This window comes from Cottoperca gobio, chromosome 6, assembly GCF_900634415.1.
Source record: "Cottoperca gobio chromosome 6, fCotGob3.1, whole genome shotgun sequence".
Classification (NCBI taxonomy): Eukaryota; Metazoa; Chordata; class Actinopteri; order Perciformes; family Bovichtidae; genus Cottoperca; species Cottoperca gobio.
The window spans coordinates 5,310,176-5,328,055 of record NC_041360.1 but is presented as its reverse complement, the minus strand read 5'-3'; the positions used below and the strand labels follow the sequence as shown (position 1 = coordinate 5,328,055).

The following is a 17,880-nucleotide window of genomic DNA, read 5'->3' as shown; positions in this document are numbered from 1 at the left end:
CGACTTACTGCCGAGGGACCCGGTCATACGCCTTCTCCAGATCCACAAAACACATGTAGACCGGATGGGCGTACTCCCAGGCCCCCTCCAGGATCCTTGCAAGAGTAAAGAGTTGGTCTGTTGTTCCACGACCAGGACGGAATCCGCATTGTTCCTCTTCAATCAGAGGTTCGACTACCGGCCGAACCCATCTTTCCAGTACCTTGGAGTAGACTTTACCAGGGAGGCTGAGAAGTGTGATACCCCTGTAGTTGGCACGCACTCTCTGGTCCCCCTTTTTAAATAGGGGAACCACCACCCCGGTCTGCCAACCCCTAGGCACTGTCCCAGACTTCCACGCAATGTTGACGAGGCGTGTCAACCAAGACAGCCCCTCAACACCCAAAGCCTTCAGCATTTCTGGACGGATCTCATCAACCCCTGCGGCTTTGCCACTGTGGAGTTGTTTGACTACCTCAGTGACTTCCATCAGGGAAATTGACGATGATCCCCCATCAGCTTCCAGCTCTGCCTCAACCATAGAGGGCGTGTTAGTCGGATTCAGGAGTTCCTCAAAGTGCTCCTTCCAGCGGCCGATAACCTTCTCAGTTGAAGTCAACAGGGTCCCACCCTTGCTGTACACAGCTTGGATGGTTCCTCGCTTCCCCCTTCTGAGGTGCCGGATGGTTTTCCAGAAGCACCTTGGTGCCGACCTGAAAGTCCTTCTCCATAGCTTCTCCAAACTTCTCCCACACCCGCTGCTTTGCCTCTGACACGGCAGAAGCTGCCGCCCTTCTAGTCCTTCGATACCCTGCAACTGTTTCCGGAGTCCTCCCGGATAACATAACCCGGAAGGACTCCTTCTTCAGTCGGACGGCTTCCCTGACCACCGGGGTCCACCACGGTGTTCGAGGGTTACCGCCCCTTGAGGCACCTAAGACCTTGAGACCACAGCTCATCACCGCAGCTTCAGCAATAGAGGTTTTGAACATCGCCCACTCAGGTTCAATGCCCCCAACCTCCACAGGGATGGCTGAAAAGCTCCGCTGGAGGTGTGAGTTAAAGATCCCCAGGACAGGGGCTTCCTCCAGACGTTCCCAGTTCACCCGCACTACCCGTTTGGGTTTACCAGGTCTGTCCAGAGTCTTCCCCCACCCCTTGATCCAACTCACCACCAGATGGTGATCAGTCGACAGCTCCGCCCCTCTCTTCACCTGAGTGTCCAAAACATGCGGCCTCAGATCAGATGATACGATTACGAAATCGATCATTGACCTTTGGCCTAGGGTGCTCTGGTACCACGTGCACTTATGAGCATCCTTATGTTCGAACATGGTGTTTGTTATGGCCATTCCATGACTAGCACAGAAGTCCAACAACAAACGACCAATAAATAAATAAACCATCAATTCTTAATAAGGTTAGGAGATAGAACAGTCTCCCTCTGTCTCTGTCATCTGTTTCTATTTTGTTCAATCTCTTTCTGTTTCTCTCTTTTGCTGTCTTTCCTTTTCTTCTCACTCTGTATTTATGTTACAACTCACTACACACACACACACCAACTCCTCATCGCAACATTTTCCCTCCTCTTCAAGCCTGTCTGTCTCCAGCAGCTCCAGAGTTGGCTGTTTTCTTTGGAGTTGAGTGCGTCCCAGGGTGCCGCCGGAGAGAGAGAACAATGCAGAACAGCTTGTCATTTGAAACGTTGTGCGTCTCGGTAGTTAATGATTTTCACTTCGGCCTCTTCAGATGGCTGCAGTCACTGCATGAATGCACCGCATAGTTTTAAAACCAATAAACGGGTGGAGCAAAGGAGCTCTAGACTACACTGACATTTGTACAAGTCCATTGCTAAATAATTAGTAAGTTAGTTTGGTTTTTAAACTTGCACCCTGATGGTTTCTATATGCAGTCATGATTGCTGTCAAAGTAAGTCAATCTATTGCTGCAACTAATAATTAGCTCGCGAGCCATATATGGCTCTTTCGATGACGCCATATGGCTCTTTCGATGACGCAGACAATTTTGAGCTCTGTTTTGCGAAGGGCGGGGTTTCGCTCCCGACTCAAACACACGTGCGCACACACCTACAGTCAGAGACAGAGCGGAGGAAAGGAGAGGAGTCGCACGGACCTCGGACTATTTTGATATTCCATTTAACAGTTGATAATGGAACTTTCTTTCTGATAGTTTCATTCAATTCTAAGTGAGAAGTCCTTCAGTTCTGCTCTCAAGTGTGACCGAAAATAATCAGTTTACTTCCACATAGAGATACCCCACAAACAATCTTTCCAGTACCACCCACCCTGTAGGTTGGAAAGACGTCTACAGTTGTCAGTTTTGTCCTTTACTACATACATGTCAAACTCAAGGCCCGTGGACATGTAACCATAACCATAACCGTAACCATGATTGATGCATGACATTAATAATTATACACACACAGTGTAACTCCATGCATGTCCCTCTCACTTTCTCATTCCATCTTCTGCGTCCCCCTCACCGTGTCTTCCACCTCTTCTCTGTCATTGTACCGTCTCCTGGCAGTTGTCACTAGGAACAGTTTACATCACACTCTGATGAAAGCATAAGAGCGGCCACTTTCAATTCCATAGGGAAAGAGGCTTTCACTGCAGCTATAAATAAGCCCCCAGAATCACAGACATAGAATGTGGTGTACACATACACAGCAAGTAATCATCAATCAGTTGTAGATCAGAGGCTTTGTTCTGTGTGTGTACATAATAATTGTGAGTTTTTATCTTCTGCTACACCAGTAAATTTCTCAGTCCCGTGGCTCCTAACAAGTGTTATCACACACCACTGCACTGTATCTGGTTTAGACACACTTGGTGTGTTTTTGTGTGCGATTGTGTGGACTGCACAAGTTAACAAATTGAATGGAAGACGGAACATTTTTATTTGCAGTTATTCCCCCACTGGGTTCTTTTTTCCTACGAAGAATTTGTCATTGCGTTCTACTTAAAAGAAAACACCAAATTATGAATGTTTAACCATTTGTCACAAATTTGACTTAATTAGTTAATTAATTTCTGCTCCATTGACAGAGATATCAATTTTCTAAAAAAAATTATGCTTCAGCTTCAGTCTTAAAATACAGGATGTTGAACTGTTAGAAATGACATCTGACGTAGCTTTTTATTTAGTTAGTTAAATTTCATCAATAACTTCTAAACCAAATCGCTTCCACTGATGTTTAGTATTTTGTCTTTTTCTGAAGAAAATATTTTCTTGAAAAAAATAAGAGAAAGATTTAGTTTCATACAGAAATGACATACTAATTAATCGATGTATTTAGGTTTTTTTTTTAGAAAACCAAACCCTTATGCTACTGTCCTTGACAATTGAACATTACTATAGTGTCACTATATCTAAACCATCTCAAAAATGCATAATGGCATTTCCGTATTTCTGTACTCTTGGTACAGTACAGTCAGTGCACGCCTAGAAAATTCCTTAAAAAGGACTACATATCCAATCTGGCCTGAAAATACCTCGGGATCCCAAAGGAAGACCTGGAGGATGCAGAAGTGGAGGAGAGCATTTGGGCCACATTGCCAAGCCTGCTTCTACTGCGACCTGACCTGGATCAGGAAGTAAAATGAATGGATGGATGAACGGTACGCTGAGCAATCTCACAGGATATGCCTTTTCGTGGCTTGTTGGTCTAGCGCAGGGGTCCGGAACCTTTTTGGCTGGGAGAGCCATAAAAGCCAAATATTTTCTAAATGCATTTCCATGAGAGCCATATAGCCTATTTAATAAAATTGAATACAGCTTTATGCATGCATTTTTTAAGTAGGACATACATTTTTAAAGTATAACACTTCTTCGAGTAGTCTGGTTCATAATTGGTGAGGTTAAGCTTCATACAGGCGTTGAGGCTTCCATCAGTTAAACGTGAGTGTAGGTTGGTCTTAATGTTTCTCAGATGCGAGAAAGACTGCTCACATGCATATGTAGAGCCAAACATGGTCAATATGGCAATACTCACATGCTGCATTGACGTATGTGACCGGAATCTCGTTCCAAGTTTTTAGAATCAGCTGGTCTTCAGGCTGAAGTTTTTTCATTTCTGTCCACTTGTGTTCACTCGCCAGCTCTGCTCAGTTATGTCCACGAGATAGTGAAACTGCAGGAGCCACTCTGTGTTAGCTAGCTCAGGATGCTCGACGCCTTTCATTTCGAGAAAAGTCCGGATTTCACTCAGGCAAGCGGCAAAACGGCTGAGCACTTTCCCCCTTGACAACCAATGCACATTGTTGTGTAAAAGCAGGGATAATTATTCCCAACTTTTATCCTGCTCTCTGCACAGAGGCAAATTCCTCTGTCCACGTGGCCTGGAACGTACGATAATCCTCATCTTTTTTTCTTTTCGACATCTTTTCTGTCTTAGAGGTTGGAAGCAGATAAACTAGCTGGCTACCTGACGAAAAGGAGGAGTTTATTTCTTGACCTTTCAACGACCCGTGTCGTTCTGCATTATCCAATTAAGTTTTGATGTCGATTATTTTATATTTGGAATTTTATTTTCAAAACGAATTTCTGCTAAATGTTTTACTTTTACATTATTTATTAATTGTTAATCGTGTTAAAAAATGTCAGCTCAAAAATAGTGTGCGAGCCATATGGCGTCATCGAAAGAGCCATATATGGCTCGCGAGCCACAGGTTCCCGACCCCTGGTCTAGGGGTTTGACTCTCGCTTACGGTGTGGCAGGACCCGAGTACAAATCTAGAACAAATATTTCGCTTTTGTTTAGGTAAGGGGTTTAATTGAAATTTGAGACTGTGTCACAAAAAGTATGCTGTTTATAAATGTCCACATGATGCCATCCTTGCAATTAAGATGAATTGGTCAACTAACTAACTTTCAGATGAGAATGTTGTTGGGGAATAGTCATTGTGCTGCAATCCGCTGTTTTGACTTCAAATCTGAAGGCATCACGATAATACCCAATGCTTAATTTAAAGTCCACAAAAGAATCAACTTCATCCAGATGGAGAAATTACAAGACGCTTGTCTTCATGAGCATTTGAACATCATGCTGGCCTGACGACCCAGGTTCCATGCTGTAACAGTCAGCTTTCTGGGCTCTAAATCCAGTGATCCAAGTTCAAGTCTTGTTGGAACCAAGCTCCTTTTGTTCATACAACAAGTATGGTGAATAGGCAGTAAAGCCATTAAACTTCTCAGATTTGATCAGAAAACCAGAGACAAAGCTTTCGGCAGTCAATTTGCATTTTGACCGTCAGGCAAGCCTTAACATAAGCCCTCAAAATGGCTTGCTTACACCAGGTGTCTCGGCTCACCTTTAGAGACAGTTGAGCTGCTCAGATGTTCTAGAGCAGGGATCGTCAACGTTTTTCGGGCCAAGGACCCCCAAACTGATGGAAAGATGGCGCAGGGATCCCCTACTATATATATTGTATAAAATTGTGTTTTTCATTAAACTGGGACTAGATCCATGTATAAACATAGCTACCCTGGTATTGTGCATTCAATACTAAACTATTCAATTAATACACAGGTTTATATATTCATGTTTTTATTTTAAACATGTGCAAGGTACAGGGTGGCCACTGTCAGATAATTATCTGTATATTTTCGAGTCTTCTCTCATTTGCGCTTACCCTTATCAGCTGCTACATCAGCAGCCACTTGCATTTTCAGAGGTGGTTTCTGAGGTGGAGGGTATCTTACTTGTGCTTGTGGAGTGCTTGTGCGGGTCCTCCTCTTTGTGTACAGGTCTAGGCTAGTCTCGTGGTGTGAGTGAACCGCTACCCAGCTTGAGAGAGCTCCCTGCTGTTGCTGAATGTGTGCATTGCTGACTGAAAGATAATGTCTTCTGCCTCCATTTATCCGTTTGCTACAATATGTTGGATTCATGTTAATGTGTATTTAAAGACATTTAAATTTCTGAATAAAGAAAAAAAAGATTAAACAATATAAAAAATGGTCTAATCAACCAAAAGTTTTGCGACCCCTGCAGTACCTCCACGGACCCCCTAGGGGTGGGGAAAAGGTGAGGACTCAAATGCAAGACGGCAGACAAGGAGATTAACAAAAAGAGGGCTTTATTCCAAAAAGCTTACAAAATAGCAAAAATCCCGATCATGACACTCTGTACACGGCTAGAGAATCCTAAAAGGACTTCATATCCAATGTGGCCTGGGAATGCCTCGGGATCCCCTAAGAAGATCTGGTGGATGCAGAAGTGGAGGAGAGCATCTAGGTGACTTTACCCGAGCCTGATTCGACTACTATTGGACCTGGATAGGGGAGGACATTTACGGATGGATGGATAAATCCAAAATAATAAAGTGGGAAATGGTATGCGGAGCCCTTACGATTGTACACTTTGATCCTCACCAAGTTCTGCAACAACCTCTCACTTGGGTAACCATCGACAAAGATGTGCAGAAGGTTCCACCTTTTGTTGTCAGGCAATAATAATGTCCGTCATAGTTACTTAGCGGTTGCTAAATAAAATTTATTTCAGTTCTTTCATACTGCACTTTCAGGAAATACTATCTTTGTGAAACTTATGTCATATACAAATGTAAGTTGCATTAACTCTAATATTTATGTTCATATTACTCCGTCAACCCCATGTAATTACTACTCGCTCACTGCAAGTACCTGTAATGACACTAAAGACACTGCTTTCTGTTCACAGATATTCAGAAGAGCTGACAAAGATGGTGAGTGAATTCATTGATTCTCTTTATTAGTTCATATAATGTATTTGTTGAACATTTGTTTCAGGAACTTTCTCAGGTTTCACATGTTGATAAACAGTATGATCTCACCTGATAGACTCTAGCAGCTAAGATTGATTGGCATTATTAGAATTATTAAATGATTAAAATCCAGAAATCATTGAAAAGACTTGAAAGAATAATATAGTCTTAATTTGCTTGAACAATAAATATATCATGGTAAACAAAATATTAAATAATAGAGCATCAGTGTATATCCTCCCCACACTTATCCATTGATGCCCTGTGTCTTTTACCATGATATTCTAATTATGCAAACAGATAAAGAATAAAATATTGTTTTAACATTGAAAATAAGAAAAACTAGTGTTTGAACATTTTCACACATTTCTCATGTCAAGTTCTGGACTTAGTCAGTGTTACATGTACAGTATCTCTTGATTATAGATCGTCTATTTTGATGGAGATCTAGATGCAAATGATCATTTAAAAACATTTTTATAGACCTTTCATATTGCTGCTATTTTTACTATTCACACACAGACGTCACTAATAACAATAATAATGGCTGCATTCCACTTTGGTGTTCCAGGCCCGGTGCTTTTTCTAGCAATAAAAATGTCTGCTTTAAGAAAGGTTTTTCAGTCAAAATAACAACCTTAAAGGATTGCACAGCCTTGGCAGAGGCACATACTGTATGCTCTCTGAATTTTCACTTCTGCTTTCAGACAGTTTGCATCTGCACTTTTGCTTCCAGGAGTAAACATTCACAAGAAGCAAATCTAGCAAACAATCTGTTTCTGAACTATTTTGGCCTCGTCGGGTAGGATTTCAGACGGATGATTGTGTTTCAACACAGATGTGAGATTTATTGTATCTGAAGCCTTTAGTATAGCGGAATACTCCGAGCCTGAATCTCTGTCTGTCTGCTGTCTGAGCTGCTGCTGCAGTGTGCTATATTTGTAGCAATGACATTAAAAGTATTTTCAAAAGGGGAAAGTTTATATCCCTGTGTAGCTGTTCCAGTGAGCAGTTTGTTTATACCCTTTGGCATCACATGCCTCTCTCTATCTCTCTATCTCTCCATCTTCTCCACATTATCTTGCTCTTCATCCTTTGCATCTCTTCCTGCTCTATCCATCTTTCCTCATTCTTATCCTTTCCATCTTTTTATCCTATCACTGTGTCGTTGACTAAAAACAATTTAACTAATGAGGAAACAGCAAAAAAAACGGTGCTTTCATAGCAGCCAGATGGCCATTTGCTCTTCCAGTATGTGTGTGTTTGTATGTGTGTTTGTGTCTGCTATCCAAACTGATTACTTCTTTGCATCTTCTCCAGCACAGCTATGTGTCTAAAATGAATCTCTGTAAACTTTGTTTCGTTAGATGTTAGAAGTAGGGCTGCTCAATTATGGCTAAAATCATAAGCATAATTATTTTGGTCAATATTGAGATCATGATTACTCATTGACTTTGGAAACATCATGCATTTATTAAACTTTTTTTCTTAATTTTGTTTTATTTTAAACATTGGATTTAATTTAAATTTAAATATAATTCAAACAAAAAATAAAAAAAGGTGAATATTTAGATAAATAAAATAAATAATATACAATACTACATATACAGTATATATATATAAAAAGATATAAAGAATTATAAATAACATAAATAAGATCAACTATGTTGTAACGCTAGTGCACTTCCACCACATTCTGAAAACTACTAAACATAAATATTCTATATCTAAAATAATATATAAAAAATACAAATAAATTAAATCAAATATGTTTTAGTGCAATGCCACCTTCTAAAAACTCTTAACAATTATTTAACATTTTGGTTAACTATATTCAACATATTCCAGTAAGTAACTCAAAAAACGAACAAAAACTGGCAAAAGCACATCGCTGTAACGTTAAAGGAAAGGCGGGGTGCGCTTGATTTATGACACAAGACAAAACAAGAGTGAAACAGAATTGATTTATCTTAAATATCTTGTTTTCATAATCATTGGAAGCCTAAATCGTCATTGAAAATAAAATATGAGTTATATACATTATATTATTGATCACCCAGCCCTAGCACAATAGATATCCCCAGATAAATGATTGTGTGTGTGTGTGTGTGTGTGTGTGTGTGTGTGTGTGTGTGTGTGTGTGTGTGTGTGTGTGTGTGTGTGTGTGTGTGTGTGTGTGTGTGTGTGTGAAGCCCCGCCCTTCGCAAAACAGAGTGGAGGACAGAATGTGAATGCACAAAGTAAAATCCATCAACTGAACTGGAGTGGAAGACTAGCAATTATAAACAATTTTTACAGATGATTTAACTTTTGACATTATTGCTGTAGATGACATTTTCTATCTTGCCCGGTGTTATTCCAACAGATTGTTGAGCCTTTACAACAGACTGTCTCTGTCAACATTTTAAATGCTTGCACTTTCTAATTACCAACTGCTCGGAAACAGAACGTCAGTTAAGACAAACAAACAAAACTTACATTTCATGCTGATCTTATCCCGATCACAGACCAACCATCAACGATGAAGCAGCTCTTTCCCCGTCACAAACAAGCTGTAGGATTGTGTGCAACTTCATGATGACAGTCTTTCGGGGTGTTTCAACAACTACATTGCTGTTTGAAACACACAGCTGCAAACTCTCTTTAAAGAGGCTGATATGGGTGTGGTTGGGTGAGGAGCATCAGAGCAAGAGAAAGGAGTGACTGAGAGTCACTGAGGAACAAAGAGAGAAGAAGAAACAACGGTCATTATGAAGAAACATAGTTATTTGATGTATGGAACGCAGACTGGAAAGAAAGACCTAGCGAGCAGAAGCTGAAGAAGAGCTATTTTTGTCCTCCTCCTCTCTCGTGGGAGAAGAATGGGAAACTGTTTTAATGAGTGAGAGAGGGAGAAGGGTGATGCTAACAGGGAGAGGAGAGAATTGTTAAAAGAGAAGAAGGTGCAGGGAGGGAGAGATTGACAGAAGGAAAGTCAGGCGGTGGCAGAGTCCAAAAGGGAGAGAAGGTTAACGGCGAGAAAGACAAAGTGAGGAAGAGGAGCAAGAGAGTGTCGTATATGTGACAACCGGTCAGTAATGGATGTTTAATTGGTCGAGTTCTGTCTTTACATTCATAGCACAGATTTCAGGGTCGACCCTCCTGCCCCCAAGCTGCTGAAATCCACAAGCCAGGGAGAGTGTGTGTGCATTAGTGTGTGTGCATTATGCATCCATGTCTACTTCAAATACAAGTTGCATGCATCGCTGAGCATTTTTTGTGTATGCTAGCATGTAATATAAGTGTATGCCTGAGCTTGTTTGCATGTGTATTTGTGTGTGTTGTTTGTGATTATCATGGCCGACTCAAAAACATTGTTGTGCAGCAGGTGGAGTGTTTCAGCAGCCAACAATTCTATGAAATAGTTGCATCATTTGACAGCACTTAGTTTACTGTTTGCACTTGCTGCAGCACCTCTAATATGACACAGTCCACCGAGCTGCTGCTGTTTGAAATTTTGTTGCAAGTAAAATGGAAATGTTATGAAATAATAATATGGGTCATTATTTTAATTGCATGTTTTCCGTAACTGCTGGCTGAATTAAATTAAATTGTATTTGCATTTTGATTGCACTTCCAAAAATTAACTTATAACGTATTCAATCCTGACTCAATTTTTACACAACTTTTACACAATTAATTTTTTTAAATAAATGCTGAAACACATTTTTCCATTTTCCCCTTTTACTTGCTTTGGACTTAAAAAAAAAAAAATGCACATATGAGTTTTAAAAAGATTCATCCCAACCATGTAACTACTTATCTGTAGCGTTGTATCAGTCCATCACCCACTACTTAGTGTACACTGCAAGTATAGCCTTTTGCACAGCAGATTTAGACCTGTCACCATAAGAAAAGCAGCATTACTAATAACATTAACAATGGCTCTGTTCTAGTTAAGCTTTCCAGTAAGTCTGTGAGCCGTCATGCCCAACAGCCTCTGTTGAAGCTGTGTATATTGATGCAGGGAATTATGTGAGGTCTGATAATGCAATAGGCCTTTTATTTTTTTTTACAGAAGACATGTTAACATGGCAAAGTAGGTAAAAGCATATGTAAATAAAAAAATCATCAATGATGGCTCAATCTCGTTTAGCTCCTTCAGTTTCAGGATCTGGTGCTGTGGACTTTCACACTTCCATCCACATGTAGCGCACATTTGAACAGAATCTATGAAAGATCTGCAAAAGAAAATGCAGATTAATTTGTGTTTTCATCCACTACTTTGCTGGGAGTTGGGTACATCAATATACACAGTTGGGTTCTGTTAAATCATTGTTATAGTGTAACTTGTAGTGTAGGTCTACTATATGTTATGCTCTATAGTGCATGTCCATAGGGAATTAATAACAATTGTAATGCATGGCAAAGGATTGAAGCAAAAAAATCAGCAATGATGCAAAATGACAATGACTTTATTGTCCAACATCACAATTTACTGCTCACTATAGAGTAAACTATTGAATATGTATTAGCAGTGAATGAGTGAATGAGGGAGTGATTGTTGACACCTCACAGGAGAGATCTAATTCGGTAATATAAGTGGAAACACCTGTGTGGGCCATTAAGCCACGTTTTAAAGTATCTAAAGATACTCTGCTATGATTAATGTGACATCTGAAAAGGGGATGTACGCACATCTACTCTTTCTCCGTCAGAATTTCTGGACTGGCCTCGCCCACCTCTCCTCGCGCTAGATTGACCAGTGCGTATCATACCGGTGCGAAGCTCAGTGATTGCGAGCGCGCGAGCGATGAATTTCGGTGTCCGGTGTTTTTTACCCTCTGTTATACATTGGAGAGATTCAGCCGTACACGTTTGACTCAGATGGCGAGTAGGGCCTATGTTGCACCACTTTTGGCGAGTAGCAGCCGTATCACAATGGTAAGTGTAGTTAGCATCTTTTATTTGTTTACGTTGCTTGTTAGCTTGTAAGTTGCAGTGACTGGCACGCGGGATTTTGACAGATATGGAAGGAAGCTCCAGCGTTCAATTTAAATCCAAAAACTGAACACTGCCATATTTTCTGTCAAAAGTTTCACTATGCTAATTGTAATTGTAGACTTTGCCACAGTTCGTTTCTAAAGTCCAGTGACTTTCACACCTGATCTAATTAAAGTAACACTTCGTTGATAATGTACTGGCAAGATTCTTGCTGTCATGATTGTTTGCACTTATTATAAGTGGTTTTGGACTAAAGCGTCATTTAAACAAATTGTAATATAATGAAATGTAATTGTCAACTGGCTTTGTATCGTTGCACTGTGGGTGGTAGGCCTATATGCAAATGAACAAAGTTCGTTCCTGCGTCCGGAGCTCCCTACTCATTTGCCGTCGCGAGCACAGTTTCAGTGCACATACCACTCACAGTGCAACGGTACAAAATGGTTGAAAATGTGTAAAGTTTCCCATTTTTAAGGGGAAAAAAACGTTTTCATGACAGCTTGATTGAGAGACACTGACACAACCAGGGACACATTCATGTTCTATCTGTGTTCTCATCAATTAGCGGGTAGGTTTATTTAATTATTTTAAACTTTGCCTTGTGACTCATCAGCCATCTGCTAATTATCGTCACAGTGTTTGACATAAAGACAGAAAGCACACAGAGTTTAGGGAGGCTTGTTTATCCATGTTGTCAAGACTAGAGAGAATTACAACCTTAAAACCTCTAAAAGCAAATAGGAGGGTGCAGCTGCTTCTGTTCAGTGTAGCCAAACATTAATGAAAATCATTTTGGTTGTATTTTGTTTGCATATTCGGTGCCTCCACTTCCACTTGTCAGATCGCCTGTTAATCTGTCCTCTGCTTCTTGTCTTTTACTGACATGGTGTCATAGCTCATACTTCTCAGTCCTTTTTATTCTGCCTTAAAAGGCAATTGAGGTAAGATGTTAATGTTGAGAAATTAGATTCTTTCCAAGCTTTTCTCTCTTCAATGTCATCTGGCGAAACCTGTTACTGACATGTTACATATACCTCCATGAAAGCTGAATCTTTTCCCTTCCTTATTGATGAGAGTGTGAATGATACACATTTTTGAATGACTCTTGCCCAAATTTTAGGCTTTCTCACTTAAATATTAACTTTTAACATGTAATATGTTACATTAAACAATGGAATGCATTTCAAGATTAAGCATACCTCAGAACAAGTGTGTCATATTAGTGTTACAGATTTCTCTGCCCATTTCATCTTCTTTCCACAAGCTCCTGTTCATGTATTGAGACTCTTAAAGTTTGGTTCTAGTTTCTGCGGCACTTACCATCACTTGGTAACCTATGACATGACTACTGTGTTCACTTGCCCTGTTCCAGACTTGCAGGTTGGAATTTACCCAGTTGAAATTTCCAACCTATGACCTCCAGGCGCTTCAGGTCCACTGCGCCAAACGTAAACAAAAACCATTGCTGACAGTAACAAACCGATGTTTCTTTTGGCAAGTGTACACACAATTGAACTCTCATCTGTGCAGCTACCTAATAAAGGCCCTGTCACACATATCCGTATGGCAGAAACGTATGCTGGCGCATACGAAATATGAAATGTTCCATTTGCTTCACGTCATGCTGATGCTGGAGAACAGCTAGAATGTACTCTTGTCCTCTCAGCATCCTCCATGCTCTCTGATGATGGGCTGATGTATTCATCAAGACGTGCTGTGAAGAAGTGAGGATGATCTACTCATAGGGACCCTATATACTATATTCAAACCCCAATAAGCTCCCAAAAAGCTAGCTGAAAGCTAGCTGTACTGTAGAAACACGTTTAATAAGTTACTCCGTCGTCAGGGATAAGCTTAACATAGGTTACGAATAGGTTATCCACTCGTTATCAATAAGTTGGCTGTAGGATTCACCGTCAGCCTGAAGTAGCCTATATCTAACGTACCTCTAACGCAGGGGTGTCAAACATGCGGCCCGGAGGCCAAAACCGGCCCTGCTCTAACGTATTCACATACTATATTTACGTAGGTAAGTATTCACGTAGATAAATATTCACGTAGGTATTCCTTATTCACGTATGTCTAACGGAACGTATCGTCTGCATATCTTATGAAGCACACGTCAGGTACGTTGGGTACGTAATTTTGAACATGCTCAAAACATCAGCGTTCAACAACGCACCCCAGCGTAACACAGTGAGCTCTTAACGAATACTACTTATACCTTACCTTATATCAACGTACACCAGCGTGTTGCTGATATTTTGTATTTGTTGGGTATTTGTCTGATACATTTTGTATAAGTAAGTGATACTCTATCAATAGCTTAGACATGCGTATCTGTATATGTTCACTTTTCCGATCCGATGAAAAGTTGGACTTATGAGTGGATTCTGACACATTTTCATATATGCCAGCATACAAAAATTCCATGTTCCATGTCTGTTTTTATTGTTTGTTTATTGGAATTCATTCAAAGTAACAGAAACAAGAAAACCACTCACACCACCTCGCTTCGTCCTCACAGCTGCCAGGAGGCTGTTTCTCCTAGTGTATATCTACCGGCAGCCCCGGGAAACAGCGTAGCTTCAGTTAGCAGTTGTCTCAAGTTCAGCCACAGCGGGGAACTGCAGACTCCCTGTTGCTGCCGGTACACAGGTCCAGCATCCCGCTGTGACTGCAGGGCTGGGGCTTGTTCTGACTGAACTCCAGTGTCTTCGGCTGCTGACTGGTGCTCCGTCTGATGGAGGCGGCTGCCGAGTGCCAGCTCTGCCGACCTCTCTCCCCCCGGCGGGCTGCTCTCCTGGCTGTGCCGACACCGGGAAGATAAGACGAATATGCGGTCGTTTTCTAGTTTCTGACTGACTGGAATTACACAGGAGTAAATGCAATACACAATATAAAGAATACATTAGAATACAATAAATATGCCACAAATATAAACATTAGAGATTGTATGGACCCAGTTTTACAGGTGAAATATTGCCCCCTATTTCATTGGAGCAGATGGCTCGGAATGAAACATTGAACCTTTTAAAGAACAGCAGAAACTCAAATACCACGCACAGCAATTAAATGATCAATTATGCATATACATGAAGTCTCTATCTGAAACAATAAGTAGGAAGGATTTTGGCTGCACATTGGGCTCGTCTACCGGCAGACGCAGCAGCTCATAATTCAGCTTGTCAGTCAGAATGGTGTCATGTGTATCTAATTACCTGCAGTCTTTAATCACTGACGCTGGTGCTAACAAGCCCCAGAGTGCCACACGACGGGGGAGACAAAAAGAGAGGGGAAGTTCTCTCGGAGTGACAGGAAAGGAAGAAGAAACTCAGGGAGGAAAGTGTTTTTGCTGTAGGACACGAGACGAAATTCAGGATATGCTCTCACTAATCATATTTTTTTCTTGTAAAACCCAATACATTATTGTTAATGTAAACTAACAACTGAAAAGTGTAAATTGCAGACACCAAGCATGTAGTCGTTGCTGTCAGCTGCCCGAAATCCTGCCTCTAAGACTTCGCCCCCACTAAACCAGCTAAATCTGAAAATGGCGTTTACATGTGTGAAAATGACACGCATCAAATATTTCTGTTCCCAGTGAAGTGCCTGAACAATAGGTAGAAGGCTAAACCCGTTATTATTTTTGTGTTTTGGCAGGACAACTGTACCGGTATGTTACCTGGTAACCAAGACAAACGGTATTCTTTCTTCACTGCACTGAGACATCGATCAAATCTCTTGTGCTCCTGAACCCGTCTGACAAAATAAACATGCGGTTGTGTGATTTGGCTATATCTGCACTCAAAAGAGTGATTGCAGAGAAAGGCAGAGGAGATAGAATGTTTTATTTCTTCCACACTCACACGTGTCTTGGTGTACACAGGTGGCTGGTTGTTCTAAAATTACTTAATTAAAACTCTTTATGGTGCTGAAACCCATTCCACTGCTTACAGTGTTGGAAAGAAAAATAAATAGAAGCTCTGTTTGCTTTGACAGCTATTTTTTTCAGCTCAATTAACTTTAGACAAAGAGTAGATTTTGTCTTTGAAGTGTATGTATAGCTCTGTTGTGTGAGGCATTGCAAGATAAACCTATGATATCAAGTGTGTGGGATAGGCTACTCAGTGCTGGGATATTTAGTGGCTACTGTAAAGGAATATTTCCTTTTCGAAACAAAATTCTCTATTGACACAACATTTTTACTTTATGCTGATGATTAGCTGTATCTTATATTTGCCCATATATTTTATACATCAGATTGTCCCTGTTGGCATTATATAGCAGAGAGAAAGTATAACCAAGTGAATCTGCATGTTTAAAATACAATTAGCAAAAATTAAAAACCTGCTTTGCGTGGCGCGGATTCTATTTAGTTGTGTGTGTGTGTGTGTGTGTGTGTGTGTGTGTGTGTGTGTGTGTGTGTGTGTGTGTGTGTGTGTGTGTGTGTGTGTGTGTCGTGCACATAAATAACATGAGCGTTTAGTTTATTCAATACAAGAGCACCTGTTCAATGAGAAAAGTGAGTTGTGAATATATATAAATAAATATTTCAGGGGGGGCGCGGGGCTCCATTGGGGGGGAAAACACTGATGCAAGATGAGGAATTAAAGGAACAGTTTGACAAGTTATGTAAGCTTATTTACTTTCTTGCCCAGAGTTGGATAACAAAAATCAATACCACTGATCACATCAATACTTGTAAAACAAGATACTTATAGTTTTCAGTAACAAGCAGAACCATGCTGCAGCAGGCGTGAATGAGTTAATCTTGTGGTGTAGGAGTGATGGGATGTGGGGGAAACGGTGCAGTGAAAAGCAAAAAGGATTGTGGGCAGGTTCCTTCGGTGGCCTACAGAAGAAAAAGCGAGGGAGGGAGGAGACCGGAGAGGATTGAAGTCTCTTTGTTCACCGTCTTGGTCGTCTGGATTTGGATCAAAGGCTGGGAGTTAAGACGTCCTTTGAAGACATTTTCCTCACCTGACGCTTTCCCTGCCCTCCACTGGGTCGGGATCAATCCTACCTCTTTTCGCCTCATTCATTTGATATAATTTGTACGGTAAAAATACGGCAAGACCGCAGAGCTCAAATGGAAGCCTTTAAATACAGAATTGTAATTATATAAACATACTTTTTATTTAAGGATAGATGGTTGGATTTGGGCACATCATTGTCTGATATACAGTTAGAGTAGAACATAATAGAAGTCTTTTATTTTGTGGAGCCTTTTTTTGACTTTTTGAAGATTGAAAATATCTGAACTTTGTAAAGAAGCAACCAGTTTTCTTTTAAATAATGTGTACCACATACCATAATAGTTTTTCTTGAGAATTGTTCTATTTGAAAAATTAATTATTTTACACCAGAGTCCTGAAGATCTATTGGCTGATTTTCATTTGGTCTTCCCATCTATTTTCATTCTTTGTCAAACAAAATCCATTGAATCAGCTTTTGTTTCTTTTCTGTTCGATCCACCATCATTTCTCTGCCTCCCTCTGCAGTGCAACCTGCACCAAGGCTTTTTAAACTGGGCCTCTGTACTCGTGTGGCAGGACTCCCTGGCGAGCCGCATTTGGCAGCACTGCTGAAACAAAGCTGAGCCGTCTGTGGGATGAGTGGGCATTTGGCACCCTCACCCTTTTTTTCCCCTCCATGTCCCCTTCTGTAAATTCTCTACCCTTTCCTCCCAACTCTTCCCTCATATTCTCCTTTGTTCTCTCCGAGCTCTCTCTACGTGTTCCTTCGTCTCTTACTATATATCCCTCTACTTTTCTCTCAGTTAGTCTGTACAGTTCCTTCCCATGCCTGTGTAATCATCTGTTCTACCCTCGATTTACTCTCTAACCTTCCTTCAGTTCCTGATCTCTTTTCCAAAGCAGATGTCTCTCAGGGGGGAACTCACAACTGAGAATTATATCATATTTTTCAGTTTTCTTCAATATCAAAGTCGTAGTACTAGTTGTCTGTACAGCCATGAGTACATTGCAGACAGAATAGGCTAATAACTCTTCACACTTTTATTGGTTCTGAGCACTGTGGCGCTGTGTCACTGCTGGGCTGTGGCTTCGAACGACCTCGCTGCTGGGACCCAGCCTACTGCAAGAGAACAGAACCAGGCCATCACCATGCATTTATTATGTGATTGATTACC

The 17,880-nt window shown here is 40.8% G+C and overlaps 1 protein-coding gene across 2 annotated transcripts in view; it reads left to right on the top strand.

Moving 5' to 3' along the window:
- Positions 1-17,880, top strand: part of necab2 (N-terminal EF-hand calcium binding protein 2) — a 121,232-nt gene that overhangs the window by 2,979 nt on the left and 100,373 nt on the right. For both annotated transcript variants that reach the window (XM_029433911.1, XM_029433910.1), the window contains exon 2: positions 6,680-6,704. In XM_029433911.1, the coding sequence (XP_029289771.1) occupies positions 6,680-6,704 (25 nt within the window). The remainder of the gene's footprint in view (positions 1-6,679; positions 6,705-17,880) is intronic.